General features: G+C 43.2%; 1 protein-coding gene across 2 annotated transcripts in view; it reads left to right on the top strand.

Moving 5' to 3' along the window:
- Positions 1–4,516: 4,516 nt before the first annotated feature.
- The window catches only part of LOC141145142 (ras-related protein Rab-10-like), an 81,219-nt gene continuing 67,562 nt past the window's right edge, over positions 4,517–18,173 (top strand). For both annotated transcript variants that reach the window (XM_073631529.1, XM_073631528.1), the window contains exon 1: positions 4,517–4,906. In XM_073631529.1, the coding sequence (XP_073487630.1) occupies positions 4,780–4,906 (127 nt within the window). In that variant the 5' untranslated portion in view covers positions 4,517–4,779. The remainder of the gene's footprint in view (positions 4,907–18,173) is intronic.

The following is an 18,173-nucleotide window of genomic DNA, read 5'->3' as shown; positions in this document are numbered from 1 at the left end:
TATATACTCTTTTGTCTTTTTCTGTATTGTACCGAGATAGTCCACTTGCTTCTCCCTCCCTCCTTGGTTAGTCCTGGCTGGGGACCAGGCTCCCAAATCCCTTGCTTCATTAAATTTTGGATGATGGTACAACCCTTGTTCTAATATATATACCTATTGCACTGCTTCTAGAGGCCATCCTTATTTTACTTACCAGACCCACCAGATCCTCTGCTCCTGTGGGCTCCTAAGCACTGATAGACCAGTCCCAGGAGCTCATTTTCCCCCATGCTCCAGCAATCAAAGGTCCTCTGACATCAATAAGACTGTTGCAGGGCCCACTGGACATGAGGATGGTGAAGGATGGTCAACTGCCAGGGTGTAGGGGAGCCGTTTGACTGAGGAGTCGAGAATCAGGTAAGTAAAACTGCCTTTATCCTTAGACTAATTGAGTAACCTTTGCAGTGTGGGCACAACACCACTACAAGGGAGAATTTGTAGGTTTTCTGTTGTTAGGCTTTAATTAGTGAACTGGAGGTACACCAACTCTCTTCACTCTCCTCCTGTCAACATGATCTCTATCAGCACATGCGCAACTGGTGCCATTCCCTTGTGCCCTGCACAGTGTAGACAGATTCAGGTACTCATATTAGTTCCATATAAGCATTCAAATTATTTTTAAAGGAATACACAATTTCATTACATTTTGTGTTGTTAATATTTGCCTTGAGCAGGGGCGTATCATGAAATCAGTGGGATAGGAAGTGGGTCCTAGGCTCAGATAAAAAAAAATGTGGCGCAGCGCACTACCACAAAGTGCGAGCCAGGCTTAATTGCGCCAAATACTGGATGTGGCTTAAAGGGGGTGTGGTTTAATAGAGTCTGAGAATGCAGTAATGTTAAATAGGGAATGTACAGTGCGGCGGTGAGTTGTATGTGCAGGAGAGGGGTGTGGAGCGTACAGCAGTGGAAATTATGTGCAGGAAAAAGTGCGGAATGTATGCAGGTGAGTAGTATGGGCAGGGAGAGGAGTGTGGAGTGTATGGTGGTGGGTAGTATGTGCAGAAGAGGAGTATGGAGTGCATGGTGGTGGGTAGTATGTGCAGAAGTGTAGTATCTAGTGTATGGTGGTGGCTAGTATGTGCAGAAGAGGAGTATGAAGTGTATGGTGGTGGGTATTATGTGCAGAAAAGGAGTATGGAGTGTAAGGTGGTGGATATTATGTGCAGAAAAGAGTATGGTGTATGGAGGTGGGTAATATGTGCAGGAGAGGAGTGCGGAGTGTATGGAGGTAGGTAGTATGTGCAGGTGAGGAGTGTATGAAGGTGAGTAGAATGTTCAGGTGAGGAGTGTGAAGTGTATAGAGGTGGGTAGTATGAGCAGGGAGAGGAGTGCTGAGTGTATGGTGGTTGGTATTATGTGCAGAAGAGGAGTATCGTGTAGGTGCGGAGTGTATGGAGGTGAGTAGTATGTGCAGATAAGGAATGCAGAGTGTATGGTGGTGGGTAGTATGTGCAGAAGAGTGCGGAGTGTACGGCAGGTGAGGAGTGTTTGGAGGTGGGTAGTATGTGCAGGAGAAGAGTACAGAGTGTATGGAGGTGGGTAGTATGTGCAGGAGAAGAGTACAGAGTGTATGGAGGTGGGTAGTATGTGCAGGAGAAGAGTGCAGAGTGTATGGAGGTGGGTAGTATGTGCAGGTGAGGAGTGCGGAGTGTACGGTAGTTTTTTAATTATTTTTAACAAATTATTTTTGTATTTTTTTTCACAATGATTGGGGGGTAGTGGACAGTGTCAGTAGTTTTTTTGTTTTTATTTTTTTACTATTACTTTTTACTATTTTGTTTTTTACTATTTTGTTTTTGGGGCAGTGGACAGTGTCAGTAGAGCAGTGGATGGTGTCAATATTTTTTGTAATGTATTTATTTTTTTACAATTTAATTTGCGTTTGGGGGGGGGGGAGTTGGGGCAGTGTCAGTAGGGCAGGGGGGAATGGTGTCAGTAGTATTTAATTTATATTCCTTTTTTACAATTTTATTTTATAAGCCCTGTTGCTGGGCTTTGATGAGATATCAGGGGTCTAGACCCCTGACATCCCCCCTTTGAGACATAGAAAGGGACTGAGGACACAGATTCCCCAGTGTCCTCAGCATTGAAAATGAATGAAGAGGATACAGCGGCTCCTTTTCACAGTTTACTATGCTCAGTTATCAAAGGACACAAGATCGATCAGTAGCGATCGCTCACTGTGTCCAACTAAGAAAAGGAAGGGGCTGATAAATGACATGTTTACCGGCCTTTCCTCACTCTCCATCCTGAAAGATCTTCCACAGCAGCCGGTGGGGGAGGAGGGAAGGGGGGCGGAGGTGGATGCAGGGGGGTGGAGGAGGAGCACATGGAGGGGAGGAGCACACGGGGGAGGAGGATGAGGACACGGGGGGCAGTCAGGGATGTTCGGTTTGGTGGGAGGGACAGTTGCGAGCACTGATCTCCCTTTATGGCTTTTCAGCTGACAGCCGTGAGAGGGAGAGGAGAAGAAGCGTCTGTCAGCTGCTTCACTGAAAACTATACAGGAAGATCGGTGCTTGCAACTGTCCCTGTCGCCGCACCGATCATCCCGACTGTCAACCAGGGACAATCATTCATGGGTGCAGTGTGGGTCACAGTGGGCCCCTCTTGGGGGGCCCATGTGCAGTGAACACCCTGCACACATGGATAATACGCCACTGGCCTGGAGTCTAGCATTAAAATTAAAAAGTAACCATAACTTCTTTTTTGTGGTCTTTGGGATCTGATTGCATGCCCCATCAGGTATGAGGGCAAATAACTTGAAATATTTATAGAAAATTGAAAAGCAGCATTATGCATGTTACATTCTAATTTTCAGCTGCATTGTGTTCTTGTGCTTATATATTAGCTAGCTCAGTATACAAGCTTCAGTAACCAAAAGCAACCAATCGGATTTTAATATTTATAAATTTAGAGCATTCAGAACAATTAAAGTTGTGTTTTTTCCTCTTAAATTTTACTTTCTAAAAAATAGAATTAACTTCGGACAGCACAAAAGTTAGATGATCACATTTATTCATATAAACTACTGTATTTTTTTAAATCTCACTTCTGATTGGTCACAAAAATTCACGCATCAGAAAATGATTGAAAAAAAAATCTTTGTGTATTTATATTATATACTGTTTATATACTGTGTGTAGTATAACTTCAAGGGTCTGTACAGCAGCAATTGCTTGGTCTCCTAGTCCCACTGGTTTCCTATTCTGCCCGAGACTTCTTAGATATATTTAGGGGTAAAACAGATCAGACAGAGCACAATGCTTAAAGAGGAAGTAAAGTCTTTCTTTTAATTGTACCTACAGGTAGGCCTATAATAAGGCTTACCTATAGGTATTGTATATATCTCCTAAACTTGCACCGTTTAGGAGATATTTGCTATATATGCCAACGTCATTGGCTGCCTGTGGTGTTTCTTCAGGACCCTGTGCTGGCACAGGGCAGATCACAGCGCCGGAGCCCGCGAACCCGGAAGAAACACCAGGGAAAATGTCAGCTGTCTCAGTGGTGTGCAGGCGCCACTGAGAGAGCTTCGTTCTAAGGTAAGTATTTCATAATGAGCTCAAGTACCACATTTTGGAACTGAGCCAAGTGCGTTTGGGGATGCATGTTTTTGCGCATTTTTCATGTGTTTGGGGTGGCAATAAGAAATAATGGCGCTGCAAGCACGTTTATTTATTACAGGTACTTATATAGCGTCGTCAATTTACACAGCGCTTTACATATTTATTATTTTGTTCACATTACTCCCTGCCCTTAAAGCAATTGTATAACCCGGTTTTGTGATTTTTACCTACAGGTAAGCCTATAATAAGGCTTACCTGTAGGTAAAATGAATATCTGCCAAACGTACACCGTTTAGGAGATATTCACCCTGCATGCAGCCGCTGACGTCAGCAGCGCATGTGCTCTGAAGGTAATCCTGGCGGAACTTCAGAACTTGCCAGAACCGAGGACTCCTGCGCAAACGCGTGGGAGTGACGTCATTGCGGCTCCGGCCACTCACAGCACCAGTGCCTGCGAACCTGGAGGAAACACCGGGGGGACATGTCAGCCCCTCAGCAGTGACCGGGCGCCACTGCGGGGGCTTCGTTCTAAGGTAAGTATTTCATAATGTGCTAGTTTGCAATGCACACTTGCACATTACGCCATTGTCTTGCAGGTTATTTTTTTTTTTTCCAGTGGTTTAATACCACTTTAAGGGTCTTACAATCTAAGGTCCCTAACTCACATTCATACTTTTATGTGTTTGCTGGAAATGCGGGCAAAAACAGACATTTCTGCCCCTTTTTCTGCTCCGCTCAGATGTGAATGCAGCCTCAGGCATGAAGGGGTTAACCAATGCTAAATAAAGACAAGAAGTCAGTGAGCAGCTGTAGCAAGCAGTGACCTTCTATGAGTGGAGCAGTGATCAGACTATTGTGGCTCTGTGAGCTGTCAGTGGAGAGACTAGTTCTACCAGAAGTGGGTGAGGCCAGAGGAGTTGTGCAATAGTCAGTGACCCTCCAGCAGTGCAGAGCCCAGTGCATTCTATTATAGGAAGGAAGCAGATCATTTAATGGAGATCAGGGGATGTTCTGCTGGCAGGGAGAGTTTGGGCATCCTGTGTTCAGCTCCACACATCAGGAAGAGCCTTGTGTAATGCGGAAGAGACTGTGTATAAGTGTGCAGCTCATACTTCTCTTTCTAGTAATCACTCCCAGTACTCAGGCAGAACAGAAGTGACAGATCAGAATGACAGGGACACCTTCCGACAAACTGGTCCTTAAACTGGTGATGACTGGGGACTCCAATGTGGGGAAGACCTGTATTATGACCAGGTACACAGAAAACATCATCCCATCCTATATCTCCACTATAGGTGAGTAGTGCATTTACATTGCACGGTTTTGTAGATACAGTATGCTTCTCATGTAGATGTAGTCTGTTCCTGATTTGTTCCTGAATAGTCTCAGTTTTTGTGCCTCCATAGGATCCTGGAAATGGCCACATATGATCAATAATGGCAACCTGCTCAAACAAAATCCACCTTTTTCAGCACTTTGAATGCTTGTTAAAAGTGACACTAAATGATATCCCATAGCTCCCAACTGTCCCTGATTTTGAGGGACTGTCCCTGATTTGGAGCAATGTCCCTCTGTCTCTCTTTCCTCTTCATTTGTCCCTCATTTTGGTCTGATCCATGTATTTGTATATAAAATGCACTTTTTATCTTTCAAAAAGTGTTTCCCAGTGCTAAACCTTTCATCTAAATTCGAAATTGCTGCATTTGTAGATGTTAAAAGCCAATATAAAAGAATAGGAGTGACAAAAAAGTCCTTGTGGATTACATTTTTTTTTTTTGGTTTAATTCTCCTTTAAGGGTGTGTGGCAGGTGGCGTGTTCCTATGCCTACATACATTTGCAAGTAGGTGTCCCTCATTCCCATCTCAAAATGTTGGGAGGTGTGATATTCTTAGGGCTGTTCCACACTGCCGTGCTACGATTTGGCCACAGTGTAGGTGCAACGCAGTGTACCCATGGGTTATTACGGAAACTGGCACAAGTGCTGGGTGTTATTAATTGTGAACATTAGCATCAATGATGGGGTTTGTAATTGCAGAAACTGGCGCCAATGCTGGGGGGTTATTATTGCAGAAACTGGTGCCAATGCTGGGGGTTATTGCAGAAACTGGTGCCAATGCTGGGGGTTATTATTGCAGAAACTGGTGCCAATGCTGGGGGTTATCATTTCTGAAATGGGCACAAGTGCTGGGCACTATTTATTATGGAAATTAGCACCAATGATGGGGGTTGTAATTGTGAAAACTGACACCCATGCTGGGGGTTATTGCATCAACTGGCACCAATATTGGGGGTTATTATTGCAGAAACTGGTGCGAATGCTGGGAGTTATTATTGCAGAAACTGGTGCCAATGCTGGGGGTTATCATTGGTGAAATTGGCACAAGTGCTGGGCACTATTTATTGTGGAAATTAGCACCAATGATGGGGTTTGTAATTGCGGAAACTGGCACCCATGCTGGGGGTTATTATTGCATCAACACTTGGGTTACTATTACTGCAACGATGAGGCAATTTTTACTCTCGCTTTCTTTTCATCTTGCCTTAAAGTAAAAAATACAGAAGGAATGACATTTTACAACATATTATGCATCCACACAAGTAGAACAGGATTAAAAGAAATTTGGGGGCTTTGGAGGTCCTAAAATAAACACTGTTAAAATGTGTGTGAATTCTGTTTTGTATTAAATACCGTATATACTCGAGTATAAGTCGTTCCGAGTATAAGTCGAGACCCTAATTTACCACAAAAAAATGGGGAAAACGTATTGACCCGAGTATAAGACGAGGGTGAGAAATGCACAGCTACTGTAAGTGGAAAAAGAGGGTCAACAATGCCCATCTGCAGCTGTATACCTCCCTGTGTCCTGTGCATATGTGTCATGTGTATATGTACCTGTGTCATGTACCTGTGTCATGTACCTGTGTCCTGTGTATATGTGCATGTACCTGTGTCCTGTGTATCTGTCATGTGTATATGTACCTGTGTGCATGTGTCTGTGTATCTGTGTGGTTGTGTGTGTGCATCCTACCTGTGTCCTGTGCATCCTCCGTGCGCCACTCTGCACCGATCCCAGCAGTCAGCGGTCAGCCACGGACGAGGATGAGAGAATGCACGTGATAGGCTGTACACTGACTGCCTATCACAGACAAGGAGGCGCGGCTTTTGAACTGAGAGCCGCTGCCGAGTAGATTGTATCACACGCTGGCCGCCGTCTGTAGGCAGACGGCGGTGACTCGTGTATAAGTCGAAGGGGGCACTTTCAGCCCAAAAAAGGGGCTGAAAAATTTGACTTATACACGAGTATATACGGTAAACCTAATTTAATTTATAATGTTTTAATTATGTCTTGAAAAGACACTAACTCATTCATAATAAACCGGGGAGGGGGGGGGGGGGGTCTCAGTTTGGCATTTTTACCCTGGTTGAATGACCTTGTCCCAGCACTGCTAGCAGATTAAGGTACACAAAAAAATTGATGCCAAACTCATGCGCGTGGTTTTTAGGCAGATACAGCAAATAGTTTTTTCCTATTGGGTTGAAGGTTTTACGTAAATAAATAAAAAATGATCATTGTAAGCACCCCTGTCGTTTGGCTCTAACCGCTATATCTGCAGAACAGCTTGTTCTGTTGAAAAACAAGAGATTACTGGTCAAATCAGCAGGTGAAAATAAAGGAAAGAAAGCCTAAAAAAGAAAATGAATGCAGCCACCACATCCAAGAATTGGTAAGCTGCAATATAATAAATGTTTGTTTTTGGTTCTAATACAGCTTGAACTCTAGCATCAAGCCTACTTTTCACATATGGCTCAGTGTCCCAAATCTTATTAAAATCAGCATAAAAAAATAGTAGATGTGATTGTAAAGTCTTGTTTAAATAAATAAACATGTTATATTTACCTACTCTGTTAGTTTTCCACCACACATGGTCCAGACATAGATCCATTCGACATTTGAAAATTGCTGTTCCCAGATGCTCTCCATACAATCTGACAGAGGTTGAGCTATTTTGCAAAGAATGTGAACTTGTGAAACCTTGTAAGTTGCTATGCTAATACAACGAAGCTGCCCACAGTTCCCACACTTTTTTTAAAAAATTGGCTTGGCCTCCCCCCCAAAATCCATACCAATCCCTTATCCGAGCATGCAGCCTGGCAGGCCAGAAAAGGGAGGGGCCGCTTGCCCTCAACATGTTGGGGACAAGGGCTTCAACCCCGGTCAGAGGTAGTCGGGGTCTGCGGGTGGGGGCTTATCGGAATCTGGAAGCCCCCTTTAACAAGGGGCCCCCAGATCCTGCCCCCCTATCTGAATGGGTATTGGGTACATTGTACCCCAACCCTTTCATCAAAAAGTGTCAAAGTAAAAAACACAGAGAGAGACAGCTTTTGACAATTCCTTTATTAAAAAAGGAAAAAAAGTGTCCCACGATGTACATCCATCTTCAATCACGCTGCCTGACGGACCCGAAAATAGAAAAAATTTAAAAAGCTCTGCCTCGATGGGAGGCCTCCCAGGGACTGCTGTCTCTTGGCTTTGACAGCTGTTATATAGGCAGGTGCGGGGCCATCCAATGATGTACCGAGTGACTCCACCCCTTCTGATGTCATGTGCTGTCAGAGGCGGCAGGGTCACGCGGTTACGTCAGCGGGTGGCCCCGCCCTTGCCTATATAACAGCTGTCAAACCGAAAAGACAGCAGTCACTGGGAGGCCTTCAGGTCCATCGGGCGGCGTGATTGACGGTGGATGTACATCGCAGGACATTTTTTTTTTTTTTTATATATAAAGCATTTGTCTAAAATTGTCTCTTGTGAGTTTTACTTTCTGACACTTTTTTGGTGAATAGGCAGGGGTACAATGTGCCCGATACCCATTCACATGTGGGGGCCGGGATCTGGGGGCCCACCTGTTAAATGGGGCTTCCAGATTCCGATAAGCCCCCAGACGGACAACCACCGGACAAGGTTGTCGGGAAGAGGCCCTTGTCTCCATTAAGATGGGGACAAGGTACTTTGGGGTGCACCCCAAAGCACCCTCTCCATGTTGAGGGCATGTGGCCTTGTATGGTTCAGGCGCTTGCTCGACCCCCCATCCTGACCTGCCAGGCTGCATGCTCGGATAAGGGTCTAGTATGGATTTTGGTGGGGACTCCACACCAATTTTGGTGTGGGCATTAGCCTGGTATGGACAGGGGGGCGATCCCACGCCTTTTTTTTCATTGATTTTTCATCTATATTGCTGGGAGCCGGCAATACATTACAGCCGCAAGCAAATTTAAATGACATTATGACATTTTTTCCTTTAGAAATGTCATTACTGCTGCTGCATGTTCTACACATCGCACATATGCACCACTTTACAGTTTACAGGCAGACTAAATTTCATTTTTATTGTTTTTGCATTGATGCATGTCCCCAAGGGCAGTACCCGGGTCCACATACACTTTTTATGGCAATAACTTGCATATAAACCTTTAAAATGAGCACTTTTGATTTTTCATTTCGTGTCACATAGACTTTAATAGGGTTCGCATGTTTGCTAGAACTTTTTGCCTGTTCGAGGTGTTCTGGTGCGAACCGAACCGGGGGGTGTTCGGACCATCCCTAATCAAAAAGGTACAGTTGTACTCTAACCTCTTGCACTTTCTGCACATGTATTTACAGCAACTACAGACCTAGAGCCATGCCTATTTTATAATTATGGGATGTGTCCGGTCTAAAATTATAATTAGATAATAAGCAAACTGTGCTAACAAGTGTAACAATGTTGTCATCAGGACCTAAACTGAGAGGAAGTTTTCATTGGCGACACCAGGGTCAATATACTAATGATTATCGCATGTGATATTTGTGCTTTTTCAGTCAATTCAGTAAATAAAAACCACACACACTTGTTATTTACAGTATTATATAGGCCATTGATATTTTAGGCATGTACAAAAATATGAGTGGCACTCTGCACTGACCAAAAAGTTAAAAGTATACAATGTATACTACTAGACTAGAAAAAGGAAGTTCAATAGCCAGTAGCCAATAGCTTCCGTCTCGTACTTTCTTCAGAGCATGCGTCGTTTTTGGTCCGTCGGAACAGCATACAGACGAGCGGTTTACCCGATAGGAATTGGTTCCGTCGGAAATATTTAGAACATGTTCCATTTCTAGGTCTGTCAGAATTTTCGAAAAAAAAAAAAGTCCAATGAGGCATACACACAATCGGAATAGACGATGAAAAGCTTCCATCTGACTTTTTCTGTCGGACATTCCGCTCGTGTGTACGCGGCTTAAGGCCTAATGTACACTGCTGCTCATAAACTTGAGTTTAGGAGTTTTTAACGTTTTTTTGCCAATGCCCCTGAACTCAACTCAATAAAAGCCTATGCGTCCATGTACACATAGGTTTTTATCAGAGTTTAAGAGCAGCAGACTCTAGGGACAGTTAAATTTCTCTCTCTTGAATGCAAAAGAATCGTGTTCAGGAGAGGAACCTTTTTGCCAAAAAATGCAAAATGCGGCAAAAAGGCATGTAAATGCACCTAATCGCTAACCAGGTTTAGCGCTTGGGCATTTATTCATGTCAATGGCAAGTACTCTGGCCAATGAAATAAATACATTCCAAGCACTAAGCACAGCAAAAACATGGCGAAAATGCAGTACTGTTTTTTGCCGCGTCTAGCATTTTTTGCTGCCAAGAGTTACGTTAAGGGGTGGCCAGTGGACATGTAGCTTTATGTTTTCAGTTTCACAATATTTCTATTTGCCTTCATTCACGGTACAATCTCCTGACAGCTGTTCTATTTCTGACCTACTCTGTCCAGAGCTAAAATTTCCTAGGGCTACACTTTAAATAAAGGCAGTAAAACAGGTTTTTACTATAAATATGCAGAGACTGTGATAATCTGAGCATCATTGCATTTTTCTATGGTATAGGTGTAACTGTAGTAATGCAAATAAACTTTACATAGTAAAACATACCAGAGTGAGGACTTCCCTGTTGCAGCTGAAGTTCAATAAAATTCCAGACTGTCCTGGAGATGTGGTATTTCCACTTCAGCTGATTTGAGTGGAATTGGTGACACACTCCCTCATCTTCACCTATCTTGACCTCAGTGACTTTAACAGACAAATGTCGTTTACTAAAATAAAACCCCAATGTGACTCCCGTGTCTTTCTCATTAAATTATATATATCAGTGCAGACTTCAAACCGTACTATAGTGGTTTATTCTGCCTCTGGCATAGCTTACATCCTATAGGAACCGCAGGTTATGCAGTACAATATATGGAATTATGGATAGATAGATAGATGGGCAGATAGATCTGCAGTTGTAGGCTGCAGACCAGTGGTGGTCAACTTTCTTAATATGGGGGGCCTCAAGTACAGCCCTCAACTGCACATAAAATTCAATGACTATTTGGTGTCAGAGACAGCAAACACCAACAGAATATAGTCAAAGACTATGAGCAAGATATAATAAATGGTCAGAGATTGCGGACATAATACAGGAGATGGTAAGAGACTGCGGTCAGGATACAAGAAATGGTCAGAGACTGCAGATTATTGGGGTTGTTGGGGACTGGGGACATGCTTTAGGAGAAAGTCTTTGACTGGAGACACATACATAAGAATGCTAGAAATCACCGCTATAGGGCAATAGGAAAACACATTAGTGTCACAGAATAGTGTCTGCGAGGGCCCTGAGGGCTGCACAAAAAAGTGCCAAAAAAGCCGTACGCTGTCCCCAGGCTGCAGTTTGGGCGCAAAGGCTGTTGACATTTGCAAATGTAGCACCCTGATATTTAGGCAGGGCTGCTAGTAAATTTACCTGCCAGGTGTAGTCGCCTTGGCCAATTGATAGGAGATCAATTGATTCCACTCTTATTCTGGAATTGCTGCACTTCTCTCTTCTGTCACTAGATGGCCGGGTATCTGGTGACATTAGATAAGACAAAGACATTGCAAGGACAGATTAGGAATAGATGGGGTATCTCAGCCAATGGGCAGGAATCTTCTTCGATCCCTTGGCCTGCTGGTAGAGCCTATTTATTTGGGTGAGGTCAGGTGATCCGGGTTCTGTGCCACCTGGACAACTTCTCAACAGTGTTGTGCTGCCCCGGGCTGCTAGGCCAGAGCCTGAGGCCTATCCCAGGGACATCTGGCTGCTAGGCTGTCTGTGGGCCTATCCAGAAGCAAGAGAGCAACGTAGGGTTGGGATTGCGGCTTGCAGTCCAACCAGAAGTGACGGTTCTGCCGGCCAGAGAACCTGTCGTGGTCGGAGGTAGAGGGGAAGCTGTCGCCACTAAGGGACCATCCCCCTTATTACCAGGGATCACTGTGAGTAGCTGAAGCAAGTACCAGAGCAGTATTCACGCCAACCGGGGACGGTGAAGAATTGGGAAACTTCAGCGGTTGTCAAGCCAAGGACCCAGCCAGCGGAGGTGACACTTGCAGAGCAGCCATGTGTGTCAAGACAGGGACCGAGCAGGCCAGTGGGGTGACGCTCGAGGAGTATCTTGGATGCCAACCTAGGGACCCAGCAGGGAAGCAGGGGTGACGTTTGAGGAAGATACTGAGAGAGAGAAGATTGGAAGAGCTCAGGAGATCCAGTGGCAGTGGATCAGCAAGTCTAGTGAGAGAGACTGGGAGCTCAGTTGAGTGAAGATCTACAATAGGAGATTGTGGAGTAAAGAGTTAATTGTAACCTTTGTTAGAAACTGTTCAAGATCATTGCCATAGGAGACAGCGTGTCTACACATGCAGATGTGCTGTCCGGCTGGGTACCTTTCCCTGCATGGCTGTCCACCTATAGAAGTCTCAGAGACTGCTAATTAACATTGCAACTATTAAAGGGTGTCCTGGCCCTAAACACTCTCACCCACAGTTCTGTTCAAGAGACAATAAATCTCTTTGCATTCAAGAAGTGTCTGGTGCCCATGAATCTACCTTGCATTACACCCACCATGCCTCGTCACCCACTCTACACAGAAGCATGTCAGCTGTCCCTAGCTCTGGAGGTCACCATTAGGCTTCTGGATGCCTGGGACCTGGCTAAACAAACATGGCACCTGCTCTGATGATATGCATTAAGAGACATATCAAAACACCTTCTAAAAAATGTCTGATACGTGGAAACAGGTCCACTGGGGGCAGAGTGTCTGCAGTACAACCTGCTCCATATACTTTAGCGATATATTATAAGACCAAATGTGGAAACCTATAACACCTTGTTGGACATCTCATTTCAAAACTATGGGCATTAAAATGGATTTGCCCTCCCACTCCTTGTGGCTCTATCAGTGCCTACTTATCTGAGAAGCTTCTCAGCCTTGAGGAAATTTGTACCCATTCAACCAAAAGAGCAATGGTAACGTCAGGTAGTGCTGTTGGAAGAAAAGGCCTGGCGCACAATTAGCATTCCAGTTCAACGCAAAGCTGTTCAAGGGGTTAAGGTCATGCCTCTGTACAAGTCACTCAAGTTCCTTAACATTGATCTTATCAATAGCGATGACCTTGGGCGTGTTTAAACCATGATCCAAATCCACATGTGTTAGCCTGCCAGGAAGCTGTGACCTATACTGGGTCAATCATCTGCAGCCGGTTATTCTCTGACTTACAGCCATACATATAGTGTACATTAGGGAGTATATACATGTGGCTGCAGGCAGGGTGGAGAGTTCCCTGGCTGACAATGATTAGCCTAATATAGGTGACAGCTTCCTGGCAGACTCACACACACAAATTCAGATCCTGGTTCAAACATACCTGAGTTCATTATTGTTTATCAAACTTCAAAACTTTTCAAAAGTCAAAACGTGGCTTTATGGTCCTAGATTTGTGCACCTGAACGCAATCATTTGGAGGGGCTTCCACATACTTTTAGCTGTAGGGTCCAAGTTTTGGCTGCCATGGGCCCACTACATGAATTTTGTTTACCATAAGCTGCAGTCTTTGTTTTTTGACTGCTAAAGATGTGTATTTAGTTTTATTTTTATGTTAAGCGTAATTCCAAAGAAAGGTGTGCTTTCAGTATCTGAGTTGGGTTTTGGGGGCAAACATGACCCATTCCACCTGGGAAAACTTACAAAATGTGTACCGCCTTTGATGTCTGAGTTAAGGATAAACATGTTGCACCCAAGACTTCCTTAAAGTTGATCTAAAGTCTAAAAGCAACTAGGCATAGTCCAATAGGTTGCTCCAAAGCAAAGCCAAAAATGCAACAGATTATGTAGAATATCCTTTCATTGTAAGGATGCATACAGAGAGTAGACAAGTGCGATTTTGTTTCGCTATGAATCAAAATTCGGACAAAATTTTTGTTATTCAGAGATTTGGATGTATCCGAATCTTTGCATCACAATAGTAACGAATTTCAAAAAAATAAATTAATAAACTGGTAATAAATAATACTACATAACGTAAAAACTGGTAATAAATTATAACAAAAACAACACATTCATCCATATTCATTGCTTTGATTCATTTGTGACTTCGGAGGGTTTTGTAAGTTCAATAAAAATATGTCACGCTCTGTATTGTTATGACTGGCCAAAGCCAAAGTGGCAATGCAAAGTCACACTGTAAACATAAGGAATGAATCCGAATCTTCCAAAATAACTTGCAAAAATACAAATTGTTTCGGAACAACGAATATACAAAACGAATTCCAAAAACGAATCATTCTAACATAAGGAATATCACGAAATAAAATGATTGATTTAACGAATGAACCCGAAACAAAATAAAATAATTTTTTTCATCATGCACATCTCTAACAGAGACCACATGAGGCAAACACACAATGCAATATTTTCATACAGGAATGCTGGCTGATAACATAGCCTTCTACTGCTCTATTCACAGGTAGTGAATATTTAACTCCTTTCTGCTGGATCATGTTTCCTTTTCAGTAGTGCAAACTGTATCTTCTATAGGGATGAATAGAATAGGAGTTTTAATCGACCCTGTCACCTTACCCACTCAGTCTATTTAAGTGACCTTGTACGTTAAGAAGAACATTTCCCTTGTCTTAAAAGTTACAATAAAGACTCCTTTAGAAATGTTTAGTAACGGCAATCTACAAACAGCTTTTTATGTTCATTTTATTTCTTCCCCAGTCTTCTCAAGATGGCCGTTTTCACTAAGGGCAGATGAATCCATATCACTTCACTTCCTGGAACTCTGAGTCTGCTTCCAGGAACATGTGACAATGCATGTCATCTGAGGAGAAGGCATTGGTATTGTAGCCTTCCCATGAATTATCAGTGAGGCCCTGGTTTCATCAACAGTCCCTCACTCAACCAGGAAATGGAAAAGCAGAAACTGTATGTAAAAACAAAAAATATTTGTTTAAAGAGTAACTCCACTTTTGTTGAGAAAAAAAACATAGAGTGAACATGTATTGGAGTGGTTTTATAATTATCAATCTGCTGCTGCACCTGCAGGGCTCTAATGAGGAAATTGGCAAGACCTGCATCCCTTTAGGCATGATTTCCCTTTGGGTGATATCAACAAAATGACATTTTTTTTAAAGGGGATGCCGAGAATCTGACTTGTATCTTAGTGTAGACTTCTGGGAAAATCCATAAGCCAATCACACAAGCAAAAAATGACAGTTCTGAGGGGCGTTCTGTACACCATCTGTATATAGAAAGCCTCCAGGTAGCCATATTGCATTGCAATATACAGAAAATTTATAAAGCTGCATATTGAAAAGGAAAGGTAATTTTTAATAACATTCAATTACAATATGAATTGTGTTACAAATGTATACGCTATATACTGTATACGTGTGTGTGTGTGTATGTGTGTGTATATATATATATATATATATATATATATATATATATATATATACACTACCGTTCAAAAGTTTGGGGTCACCCAGACAATTTTGTGTTTTCCATGAAAAGTCACACTTATTCACCACCATACGTTGTGAAATAAATAGAAAATAGAGTCAAGACAAGGTTAGAAATAATGATTTGTATTTGAAATAACATTGTTTTTACATCAAACTTTGCTTTCATCAAAGAATCCTCCTTTTGCAGCAATTACAGCATTGCACACCTTTGGCATCCGTCCACAACACTTTTTTCCAGTCTTCCTCTGTCCAATGTCTGTGTTCTTTTGCCCATCTTAATCTTTTTCTTTTATTGGCCAGTCTCAGATATGGCTTTTTCTTTGCCACTCTGCCCTGAAGCCCAAAATCCTGCAGCCGCCTCTTCACTGTAGATGTTGACACTGGTGTTTTGCGGGTACTATTTAATGAAGATGCCAGTTGGGGACCTGTGAGACGTCTGTTTCTCAAACTAGAGACTCTAATGTGCTTATCTTCTTGCTTAGTTGTGCAACTCGGCCTCCCACTTCTTTTTCTACTCTGGTTAGAGCCTGTTTGTGCTGTCCTCTGAAGGGAGTAGTACACACCGTTGTAGGAAATCTTCAATTTCTTTGCAATTTCTCGCATGGAATAGCCTTCATTTCTAAGAACAAGAATAGACTGTCGAGTTTCAGATGAAAGTTCTCTTTTTCTGGCCATTTTGAGCGTTTAATTGACCCCACAAATGTGATGCTCCAGAAACTCAATCTGCTCACAGGAAGGTCAGTTTTGTAGCTTCTGGAAGGAGCTAGACTGTTTTTAGATGTGTGAACATGATTGCACAAGGGTTTGCTAATCATCAATTAGCCTTCTGAGCCAATGAGCAAACACATTGTACCATTAGAACACTGGAGTGATAGTTGCTGGAAATGGGCCTCTATACACCTATGTAGATATTGCACCAAAAACTAGACATTTGCAGTTAGAATAGTCATTTACCACATTAGCAATGTATAGAGTATATTTGTTTAAAGTTAGGACTAGTTTAAAGTTAGCTTCATTTAAAAGTACAGTGCTTTTCCTTCAAAAATAAGGACATTTCAATGTGACCCCAAACTTTTGAACGGTAGTGTATATATATTTAGAAGACCAGTATGGTGGCCTGAATTTATGGGAGGGGCCAGGAGGGTATTTAAGCTGACCACTCGCCCTTGCTCTTTGTCGGTTCCAGTGCGCGATACTACACTTCATTGTTGTGTCATCTATCACTTTCGTGCCACACACATCACTCTGATTCAAGCCTAATCACCTTGGAGGCACAACGCTGCACATCAGTCGCATCCCACACACTGATTCGTAGCAGTTTGTACCATACCCTAGGATTCATTATTCATATCATTTTCTCACCAATTCGGATCACGTCGGCAGCTACATGCATCACAATTCAAACTGAACCTAGTCGCATCTGCGGCACAGCAGTTCGCATCACGAGTATCCTGCACACCAATTCGTGACAGTCCCTATCATAAAATCTACGAATCGTTACATATGCCATTTCACAGTTAGTTCCTACACGTACAATTTCTGCTATCCTTTTCTTTTTGCCTATCAGTAGGTTATCTTTCTTCCAAATGCTGAAAAAATATGCATCTTGCAATCGCTGCCAAAACACGCATAACAGCATATACCCATTGCATTCACTACAAACATGCGTCTCAGCATAAACTCCTTGTGATTGCTGCAAATACACGCATCTCAGCAGTTGCCCATTTTGCAATCGCTGCAAACATGCATCTCAGCATTTACCCATTTGCAATCACTGCAAACATGCATTTCAGCATAAAAACTCCTTGCTATCGCTGTAAGCACACTCAGTGGGACTCACACAGCCACACTTCATTTTAGTGGCACTTAATCGGCCGCTTGTCTCCAGTGGCATTCATACAAGCAACTCATTCTTTTCCTTCTGTCTTTCTCCCTCAGATCAGTCGAGTTCAGGTTCCATTCTGTACCAGGTTGGACGTATTTCCCCCATACAAGGGTGACAAACAGATAAAAAAAAAAAAAAAAAAAAAAAAAAAAAAAGGAAGGATTAAGGAGTCTTGTTGCACTCATGGAACCCCCACTGCAGGTGTTTCCGGTCGACCGAGTTCGATCCTAACCAGGACCTCACTACTAGAGCGTCAGTCAGGTGCATAGTTCACAGATTCTCTATCACATCATTCTGCAGCACCCTTTCACTATAACGTTACTTCACATACATCATTGGATGTACTCTCCAAGCGTTAGTTTCTGTCACATATGTCTATTCATGACACTCGAAGGGCTACCCTTCACCTCACAGACAAGGTCGATTAACAGTAGGCTTGCTGGCAGTGCAAGTGTTAGCAGGCCGAGCATACGTCACCAACTACAGACCGCAACATTCCTACGTAGGCCGAACCAGGCTTCAATTTCAAGCTCCAGCACGCCCTGGGGTTCTGGTCTTCAGGTTTGTGCTTGCCACAATCAGGCACCCAAGCTATTGGTTATCTGGCCAGTCACCTCCTGGCCCACCTTGGTCGCCTCGCACTCTTCTGAGTTTTCTAAGTTCGCACTCTACATAGTTCTGCCACAACAGAACACTGTCAGGTCCTGTCTGCACCTATCATTCCTTTTCCTGTTCTCCCCTTTTTCCTCCTCTCCGAGTTTTCTCTTTACCACTCCGCTCTCTATCCTATGGCTATGACTCTTAACATAAGCACCCCTGCCTA

Source organism: Aquarana catesbeiana, linkage group LG05, assembly GCF_042186555.1.
Source record: "Aquarana catesbeiana isolate 2022-GZ linkage group LG05, ASM4218655v1, whole genome shotgun sequence".
Classification (NCBI taxonomy): Eukaryota; Metazoa; Chordata; class Amphibia; order Anura; family Ranidae; genus Aquarana; species Aquarana catesbeiana.
This window is presented reverse-complemented; position numbering and strand designations above follow the sequence as displayed.